Source organism: Melanostigma gelatinosum (assembly GCF_949748355.1).
Source record: "Melanostigma gelatinosum genome assembly, chromosome: 19".
NCBI lineage: Eukaryota > Metazoa > Chordata > Actinopteri > Perciformes > Zoarcidae > Melanostigma > Melanostigma gelatinosum.
Genome location: NC_136652.1, coordinates 18,776,286 through 18,786,601, shown reverse-complemented (window position 1 = coordinate 18,786,601; position 10,316 = coordinate 18,776,286). Strand labels below are relative to the sequence as shown.

General features: G+C 46.5%; 1 protein-coding gene across 4 annotated transcripts; it reads right to left on the bottom strand.

The window, feature by feature from the left end:
• Positions 1-630: 630 nt before the first annotated feature.
• Positions 631-9,241, bottom strand: LOC306793730 (E3 ubiquitin-protein ligase pellino homolog 2). 4 transcript variants are annotated; one of them, XM_079291471.1, is made up of 7 exons: positions 8,983-9,241; positions 4,528-4,657; positions 3,968-4,069; positions 3,319-3,516; positions 3,052-3,237; positions 2,755-2,966; positions 631-2,618 (listed from the first exon to the last, which is right to left on the bottom strand). In XM_079291471.1, the coding sequence occupies exons 1-7, from the start codon at positions 9,060-9,062 to the stop codon at positions 2,234-2,236; spliced, it is 1,293 nt and encodes a 430-aa protein (XP_079147597.1). In that variant the 5' UTR covers positions 9,063-9,241; the 3' UTR covers positions 631-2,233. The 4 variants fall into 4 exon arrangements, with proteins under 4 accessions (XP_079147597.1, XP_079147598.1, XP_079147595.1 ...); XM_079291472.1 differs by having other exon boundaries at positions 2,761-2,966; XM_079291469.1 differs by having other exon boundaries at positions 3,052-3,516.
• Positions 9,242-10,316: the final 1,075 nt, after the last annotated feature.

The following is a 10,316-nucleotide window of genomic DNA, read 5'->3' as shown; positions in this document are numbered from 1 at the left end:
ACAAATGCTCTCAGCATGAATAACAGGTTGGCAATCAACCGTGCAAAGTTTTTCCGAGTACGTGTACGTGTAGTGTACATACTGTATGTGTACGTTCAGCACATGCAAGCTAGACACAATTTCCACGTGAGTGTGTATTATCAATTATACGTCTTCCACACTTTTGAGGCTATTATTGAAAATGATCTGACTTTTTCAAGCTAGTTCACCAAGCAACACCATAATATTCAGTTACAAAAATAGTATCACAATATAGACCATTCATTATGAGCACCAGGGAAGGCTAAATATAGCCTGAGTATTTGGCTACATTCATTGTCTGGGCAATGTTTTTACGGTAGCAGTGTGTTAAGTGTGTGTTTGTTGGACACAGTGTTGGCAATGTTTTCGCACTCACAAGCTCTCCTAGATCTACCACACGAGAACAATTCAGAAACATACGGAACCTGCTTACACTGAGCAACAACAGTTCACTAAAACCAATTATCAGTTAGAAAAATAGTTGCTGTTTTGTTTTTTTTAACACTGAACATCTAAAAGAATTCCTCCCGCTTCCCCCAAATAAACCCCTCCCCCTTTCCTAACAAAATAGTTTTCTTTAAACAACAACAAAAAGGTTATCTTTTGAGGTTATGCATACCACTCTAACACGGACCCTGTTCAGCAGAATTCAGCAACCAGAAGCGTGTTCAAAATAACGGCAGCGATGCAATTTCTTCTTTTACGACAGCTGCTGTGTTCTTCGGCAGCGTAAACATGCTCATTTCTGTCAGCACCTTTAGGCTATTGACGAGTATTTAATGAGTATTAAAATGAATGTCAGGTGCGTCCTCGCTGATTCAGATGCTCATCTTTAAATTCTAGTGCTTTGGTTACATCTCACACACACACACACAGAACACCACGTTTGGAAATAAAACAAATCGTGATATTGAACACGCCTCTGGTTGAGCCCTTAACCTGGAAACCATGTTCAGAGCGACCGCCGACCTCACGCGTGGCTAACCGTAGCACAACACCTAGCTTATCTACGGGACTGCTATTATTGCTGTAGAGTTATAAAATCCAGTTATGAAGTGGATTTTACCCAGTTTCACTCCCAGCCCGTGCTTATCCTCCGCCCGCTTGATAATCAGCATAAGATTTGTCCTTAAGAGGTGAACTATTTGACACAGCGTAGTGTAGCGGCCCCTCTCGTGCCTCAGAGATGATCAAAGAGTCTGCAGGTTTTCATTCCAACCTCATAGGACAAAAGGAGGCTCATTGACGTCTGATACATGAAGACAAAAGATGAAAACGTCTTATACTCACGTAAAGAAACACTAGTGAGAAGCACAAGCCTCTGATCTCACCTTGTAACCTCCCACACGTTGACCATGGGGAGTTAAACCTGCCTGCTGAGAACACGGCTATGAATATAAAGCAGCCGGTCATTGAGGGAGGAAGACGGGGACGTCGGGGTGCAAATCTATAAAGAGACTAGGCGTGAGAGGTGAAGGGGTTTTTTTTTTGCATAAGCTGAGACCGGATGGGTTACACTGTTTGATGAGTGGCAGCATTTCACAACAATTTACGGTGACGTGTTTGAGAAATCAAGAAGTGGTCGGATATCAGGCCGAGAAGTGCAAGAGGCGGCGTTTCACCGAGTTTAAGGACACACGGGCGCTGCAGGCGAGTAAGGCGCTGCAGGTGAACTGAGTAAAAAAGGCCGTTCCTTTCTTTTGTGCAAAAAGCTACTCGTCATTTCAGACATGGCTTCTGAGACACACAAATAAACGTGTTAAGATCCGTTTGTCATTTGATAATGGGGTGAAAATAATTGTTTTCAAAAGGGTCACGCAGCATCGGTTAAGCTCCTGTGTATGACTTGTTGTACTTGTGAGGACCCTCTCTTGCTCTTGAGCGAAATCAGCTGGCGTTTTGTTGGAATGAAAAACAGCAGAATCTTCCCTGACAAGAGGACCATTTAGAGTAAATGCTGTCCAGCTATTCTCCAGATCTTATACCAATCAACAAGCACTGAGGGACGAACGAGGGCAGGGATTCAGCTTTGGGCTACATCCAGTGCCAGCGTTGGACAGTGTTTGTTGTACACTCAGAATGTGTGGCGCACACCTGCTGTTAGAACGTGAAAACGACAGGCACTCCTCACCAATTACCTGTCCACACTGAACACTGATGAAGCTCAGGCATCCGGCTGTTACTGTGATAGTGGTTGTGTGTTGAGTAGCGCCTAGTCGATGGGGCCCTGGAAGATGAGCCGCGTCCAGCCGGGGGTGCTGAGGGCGGCGGAGCAGAAGGGGCAGACGGCTCTGAAGGCGTGCGTCCCGTGGGGCAGCGGGGTCTCGGCCCAGTACCTGGCTGTCCTCTCTGAGCAGACGTGGCCGCACGGCACAAAAGCGTGAGTGGGAGCTCCGGCGTCCACGTACACGGCCGGCTCACAGCCCAGCCACAGGGGCACGTAGGGACCCACGCTCCGGCACAGGGGACATTCTCGGCGGGTTGTGGAGCCCTCGCCCTCTCGCGGCTCCGCCACTCCCTCGGATCTCTGGCCCCAGTCGTGGCGTCCGTGGACATGGCCGCAAGTGAGGTAGACCCAAGGCTGACGCTCTTCAAGGCTGAAGCGACACATGAACAGCATCAGTATTTCATTTTATGTTTTTAAAATAATGTGGAGGCGTCTTTAAAAGGCAGGCTACTGGAGATGAAACAAGATGAATGCCATGACTGAAAATAAGTAGTTTGGAAACATACTCCCACCTGTGGCTGCGTGGCATGCTGGGGAAGGCCAGGGTGCTGAGGCCTACGGGACACTGGGGCCGGGACGCATTGAGCTCCTGGCGAAGTGCTTCCAGGTGACGCAGGGTGGGGGCGCGCATGAGCCCCTCACCTGTACGCCACAGCAGGGTGGCGCCGCACAGGTCGACCAGGGAACCGTCACGCAGTGCACTGCTCTCACCCTCCGCCTGAAAACGTTGACACGTTACTTTACAATCAAAAGAAAAACCTCAGTACCTTGATGGGGCAGCAACGTGGACGCTGGTGACTGACCAGTTTTCCCCGGCTGGGTCCAGAGCGAGTCTCGCGCAGGGCGTAAACATCCCCACAGACGGAGATCTCCCGCCACAGACCCTGCTTGGGGTCCTCTGGGAACCCCTCCGGGTGCATCACCAGCACCCCGTTGGTGGTCAGGCCGTCCATGTACCCATCAGGGTTTTTCCATTTGGTTGCTTTCTCCTGAGGTGGCCGAGACAATTCAAATGACATACAATACGAATACCAGAACTCGATTTTTACTTGGATCATCAGTCCGCTCACCCCTAAGAAGATGTTTTTGGAGGAGTCAAACCCCGCGGCGTAGATTCGCGCAGTGTAAGGTGGGTTGCGTTCACACACCACTCTGCAGGCAAAACGCGAGATGGTGCTCGGAGCGATGGAGGGGTCCTCCCCCTCCTTCCCCGCCCCGGATGTGTCCGTCACCACAAAGTCAATGGGACTCTCTGTGGAGCGTCCGATCTGCAGGGCACAGCACAGAGAGGTGTTCACTACGACTCATTGATATTCATGGGTCCATTACATCAAAACAAATGGCTTTTTAAATGATGTTCGTACACCATTATTAATAGTTTTAGACGCACACTAGCTTAAAGCGGGTTGTGGGATTTTCCACAACCTTAAACATTGTTTCCCGGTGATTGTGGCTTTTATCACCGTCTGTGAAAGATATGTCATCATTAGCAGGAAACTAAATAAATATGTGATGCTATTAAAAGAACTTTGTGTATAAAAATAGACTTCCTTGGCGAAGTCTTTACTCGTAATACTCAACGGTCACAGATCCCCGTGATGGCGTTACATAAGAGCGTATTTTTGGGAGACGCTTGCACGTGATCACAAATCTGGGATTATTTGTCCCGTGAAACAAGCCACTGTTGACCCTGTTCTTCTTGGTTTCCTCGGTGGTTACCTGGAACATGTCTGTGCTGTTGTCATGGCAGTACTCCACCACCACCGTCTGGTTGCGAGACAGAGTGAAGGAGATGCTGTGCTGCCCCCTGCTGTGGACAGCCTGCAACAACAACGGCAACGAGCTCAGTGGATCCACTCTTCTAGAAAAGTCTTTCATTTTGACAGAACATACATCAGACCGAATGACAATCAGATGTTCCTCCATTAATGATTCTTTTAACGTTACATGTGACAGCAGCATGAGACAATAACCTGATTGTGATAAAAAATCCTAACTTTTATTTTACTTCATCACCATCTTTCAATTACACAATCATGCATCCGTATGTAGGCAGATGCACGCACACACACACACACACGCATACACACACACACACACACACACACACACACACAAGTATATAGGACAGACAGCCTACATATAGCAGTTGTCATGCTTCGTCATTCTTCCTGTAGCTCATTTATAAAAGACAACAGGGAGTCACAGGAAGGAAACCAATGTTCTCAGATAAAACAGCACGCACACGCACACGCACACACACACGCACACGTAGGTACCTTGCTGTCCTGCGGTGTGTTGAGGATGTGCACGGCGCTGGGTTTGACCCCGTTGGCCTTGGCCCTTCGGTACAGAGCAAAGCGGCTTTTTCTGCGCCCGCGGTCTCCGCTTGGAAGGGAGCCATTGTACCTGGAGAAACGGACCCAATGTCAGCACATCAGACCCGACCAATCGAGACCAGAATCTCTGGACTAGAATACGGCTCAAGCTCACACGTGTTCATGCCAGTTCATCTCGCTTCACTGAGAGAGCCGAACACAGTTCTGTTGTTTGCATGCTGTATTTATGATCGGACATTTCTTCTGGGGAAACTGAAGCTATGAATAAAACGCCACCGATGGTGCCGAGATATCTGAAGAAATAACTGCAATTAGAGTGCAAGCTCCAATGATCTGGCGCATCTTTAGGGCGACATTATCAGAGATTCTTTGAGAAGAGCAGCGCACTCGGGCCACTGGTGAACTACCACTTGATCTCACTCAGCTTCCACTTGATGCTCACACTCACCGAAGCGGAGCTCGCTCTTCATCGAATCGCTTTCTTTTTTTTACAATAAAAAGCATTTTCAGCAGAACAGAATCATTTTCATGACACCCTCGCACACACGAAAAATGGTTTGCATTCGTCAACAGAAACAGACAATTCTGATTATTCTCATGAGAGCAGGAATATTCTGAACCTTGATCAGATCAGAGGGTTCTGATCCGCCTCACAGCGGGGGCTGAGGAAACCACTGCCTGCTTTCACAGTGTTTAGTATCAAAAAAGCTGAAACTGTGATTGATTCATCAAGCAGCCGCTCATAAGAAAATGAATCAATGATCATTTTAAAAAAGTGATTTACTTGTTAATACATAAAATGGAAATGCCAATAAGCGGCTCGTCACAGCTTCCTTCTTCATTTTACATCATTACAAATTGAAGACTTTTCTTTTCATTAATTGTCAACGATTCTTAAGTCATTTTTTATGCAAAATACAAGAACAAAATAATTGTTTTGCCAGTTTACTTTGTCTTTCATGATGTAAACTGAATATCTTTGGGTTTTGTACTGTTAATCAGATAAAAAAAGATATTTCTGAATGTGCATTCACTTTCTTCTGACAATAACAGGATTGGTTAATCAGTTAATTGCACAAATAACCGGCAGATAAATCCACAGTGAAAGTAAGTTGTAGGTCTGAAGATACATAGATGTAGCTATTGACAACTGTTTAAAACTGTGGTTTTGATAAATTATAACAAACTGGCATAATTGTGCTCTCAACATTGCAACAGCTGATCCGGCGGCTTGCAGCGAACGGTGCCGACACATCTCATGGTGTTTACATGAAGGGGAACCGGAGCTTTGGGCGCTACGCTTCCACAACAACGCTGTCGGTCGGGACAGGCGTTGTCAGCTGTAACCGCCATATGCGAGCAATGCAGAGTGGGACACTCACATGTACGAACATGCACTAAAAACAAGTGTAACCGTCGGGCTGTGTCAACAAAGAAAGGAGAGGCTCTGATTACAGCCCACACAGGGAGAGCAACTTCATTCTCTACTCATTACGCCAATAGATCTATTTAATGCTCTGAATATCAAATATAACACCTTTATTATCTATTCAAAACCTGAGTTAGAGCTCCGCATGCCACTCGGTATCTTTTGTTAGTTTGGAATTTCCCTCGGACAAAACTTAGAAAAAGGTTATGTGTTTACAAATCAAATACCAGATAAGACTGAATCTGAACATATGGCAGGAAATAAGATAGAAACCCAGTCAATCATCAACATTTCTGAGTTGTAACAAAGTGAAAATCCCAGCGGAGCACAAAACCGTTGCCTATATTTACCTCTCTTATATTACTATAATAGGTAATAAATGTAATCTTAATATATATGAATGTTTTTTGGTGGTTGCATGTGTGTGTAAGGGAAGTTTGTTGACATTATGCATTTTTAATGGGCTACACTTCCATGAAGGAAGCAAAAATCATTTTCTGTGGGGAACAACCCTGAGGCCAGAGCAGGGCAGGCAGTCAGCGGCATGTTGGTAAGAGCACCGGGTGTGTTGGCTTTAAAAAAAAAACTTCAAACAGGCCAGATTCTCTTGTGATAATCACAGTGGTACTTGCTCCCTCCATGAGCCTGCCCGGCAGTTTGAACTGGACCCCGGCTGACAAGAGACGGTCTGGGTCAGGAAAAGAAGACACACGAGGACAGGCTTCTGAGGGGTCTGGTTTAAAAGGCAGAGGATATGAAATGGGACCAAGGATAAGAGGGCACAGGAGAGAGAATCAGCTTATAAAAGAGAAAAGGTAGCCAGCGCTTTTGACAGAAACAGAGACAGAAAATGTGTCTGAAGCTATATCATGAGCAGTGGAGAAAGATAAACGAAGGGCAGGGTCCAGGGAGACAAGAGGGAGAGAGGAGGCTAGGAGACAAGAGGTAGAGAGGAGGCTAGGAGATAAGAGGGTAAAGGCCAGAGGAAGAGTAGCTCCACGAGATCTGCCCGGGCTGTTCTGGCCTGCGTCACGCATGTGCGCAGACCATAAAGCACAATATGAAATATTCACTCCTTCTGCCCCTCGACACGGAGTTTATTTTTGTTGAGGGGCCTGCCTCTGAGAAAGTCAGCACTCAGCAAAACACTGGGAGGCTGCCAGGGAAGGGACCGGGCGAGAGACGGAGGAATGCGATAGAGACGGCGTTAAGAGGGGTTAAGGGGGAGATAAAAAAGGTGTGCGGGGGTGATGAATGCAGAGAGGACAGGGAGGTGTTTGCATAGTGATGGGAGTGGGTTATGAGGGAGTGGAGCTTTGCCGGGCTGCTGGGCAGGGCGGCGCTGTACACGGTGTCCAGGCTAACTAAGGTAATGAGCGATGGCAGGCAGCCACTGCAAAGATCACACGGCCTGCAGTGAGGCCGGCATCGACCACACGGGGCATGTGATCGTCAAGCCTGACAGATGCAAAGTCAACCCACACTCGCACAAAGCAGGTCAGGCAAATAGGATATGTGACAGGAAGCAGTAGAAAGAACAGCCTGTTCTATCTGCTGTCAAAGTTACCTGTTGTATGTTCGGGGACAAACAAACTGGTCACGGTTCTGAACCCTAATACATCCAACTGATCCGTATATGGGATCACCTATGTAATAATGTTGACATTAATAGTGAATCGTCTACTACTCGAATGAGAATGTGACATTTCTAACAGCGACAATGGAACACGCTCTTCGAGTTACAGCTAAATCTATTTCCCCATAACACTTGGGGCTCATTTAAAACCACAGAGATGATACCTATCACAGCCTGTCAGCTTGTGGCAAACCTCAATCGCTACAGTTTTGAAATGAGCTAATACAAATGCTTTCTTAACCCCCTCAATGAGGCGCATTAAGCGGCGTGGCACCCACCGCAGAGCACGCTTGGTGTGTTCAAGTTGCCTGCCCCGAAAAAACCTCATAATGGGCATTAGACGATCCAATTCCTCACTCCCTGGTCTGGAGGATGTAAAAGGGCCGCTCTGTTCAGTCAGATGACGGCGAGGGCGACTAATCAGTATTCTGATGCGGGCGGACTACGGCCTCCTCACTCCATGTTCAGCCGGAGGGGAAGAGACAGGCCATTAGGTCAGTTATCTTTGGCATATACAGGAAGCTCTGCGGGGCAAGAGGGAGGCCTGTGTAAGCCTGGATATGACTGTGTGCGTGTGTGTGTTGTGGCATTTCTGCTCCCTGCAGACCCTGCACAGTGTGGAGCTGTATCGGGCTGGAAATGCTGTGGAAGCTGGTGGCTGTCATCAGCACATCCTGCCCACTGTGTGCTGGTGATGTAGAGAGAGGGCTTTTCTCCTCCTCCTCCTTTTTTTTCTTCTTTTTTAAATGGCATGGGTGGTCATCTGGCAGCGACGTTTTTATTTATTTATTACAGTAATAAAAGAGACTTTATGACTAAATAACATGAGCAGGATTCATGTATTTTTTTCCCAGACAATGAAATCATCGCCGGTCCTACTTTTTAGATCCCGCATAGTATGACATCATTGGGATTTTCAGCCCCCCACTACAACCATTAATGAAAAAAATGCGGCTACATCCGTAGTAGCCTGTGCTATGGCTACACCACATTTGATTTGTGCACCTTAAACACTCAAACGCACCATTACTTACTTGATGTGGAAAACAACACGACTACATAGTCTCTAGAGAAAATGTAGCCATTCGTGACATGAAGTTACTTTGTAACATTACTACACAGGCGGGTGGTGTGCGGCGGTATTGTGCAATAAATGAGGTATAAATGTGTTACTATGTTGCTGTCTTTAATAAGAGCAGTGGATTACATCTAAACTCGTCATCTGGTGGTTCATTGTGCTACATATTAAACCTTAATTCACCGCTGGAGCGTTTTCTCCGTCCTCACACAATTTATTTTACTACCGGTCTGGGTTTTTTAAGAGACTTACCCCAAAATGACCAATTCTCCGTATTTTACCGGGTCTTTAACGGGCACATCATCATCTCCGTCTTTTTTCGGTGAATTCATCAGACTGGACTGCTCCAGAAGAAGATAAAAACGCGTCCGACGGCAATAGTGGCGAGAGATAAAACAATGCTAACACACTCGAAACTGAAGGGAAGTGCTTTGGGTTGTAGTCTACCAAAGTTTGGGCACAGTTGGGCAAAGTTTTTCCAGACTTCTTGTTGTTTGTTTTATTGTTTTAATCCCGTGAAGGCGCATCTTTTCGTGGCTTTAATGCCAGCGTGTAGCAACATATCTGTTCACTAGCATTTGGATATAACAACGGCTAACGGCAGGGAGTGGGGCGTACCATGTTTTGTAGGGGTGGTCGTTCAAAAATGGATTTTAAAAAATAGTCGACAAAAATGACGTATGCGAGGAGACATGTTTCAAAGTTCAAGAATACCGTGTTAGTGATTATGAGAATAAAAGTGATTCATGATTCAATTTACAAAAATTCACTTTCAGCACGGACCCTCCTGTGGAACAAGAAATGGACGCAGCCCTGACGAGTCTGGCTCCCACTGATAGAATAAAATGAGGCATTTCGAAATCCAGAGGAAGTGCCCACGTACATCCCGTGGCATGCGGAGGTGTTACTGGCACATTTAAAGTTAAATACCAGGCGATTCGGTGGTATGTATGGCAGTCATAAGCTCAGATCGCGTGGGTCATTATGGAGTCTGACGTGTTGAGATGCTTTAGGGGGGGGGGGGGGGGGGGGGGGGGGGGTAGTGTAGCTGGGATGTGGGTCACCATTGCGCCCCAGACAATCTACCTTCTTATCTCCTTATCTGCATTTCATGTGGGAGTGGGGAGACAGATATAGGCCGGCTGGATCCCACACTTTCATCTCTCGCGCTGTCTCTCTCTCTCCCTCCCTCCCTTTCTCTCTCACACACACACATACATATACACATACATATACACATACACATACACATACACACACACACACACACACACACACACACACACACTGTGTTACTTACTCATACCGTGACCACATGAGGGCAGTGCATCTCAGTTGCAAAGTACAACTTTCTCCTATGAAGTTAGCCAACTGTAACTACTTGAGGTAATTTGTATGTCTAAACATCAGTTACACCTGTTCACCGAACCATTAACACCCACTGTTTTCTTTATTTGTTGGGGGTAACGCTTTGGTATTCAAATGTTTAGATTAATATGAATGAATGGGATGAAGACCTGCATGCCCATGTCACATATCTGACACACATTTTCCTCCAACAACCTGGTTTGCTGTTCATTGTTATT

Bases quoted from the DNA above. Each gene is read 5' to 3' on its own strand.
- LOC306793730 (XM_079291469.1), bottom strand. From the start codon at position 9,062: ATGAATTCACCGAAAAAAGACGGAGATGATGATGTGCCCGTTAAAGAC. The intron at 4,070-4,527 runs GTACCTACGTGT...TTGTTGTTGCAG, and splicing joins ACACACCGCAGGACAGCAAG to GCTGTCCACAGCAGGGGGCA. The intron at 3,517-3,967 runs GTAACCACCGAG...TGTGCCCTGCAG, and splicing joins ACAGCACAGACATGTTCCAG to ATCGGACGCTCCACAGAGAG.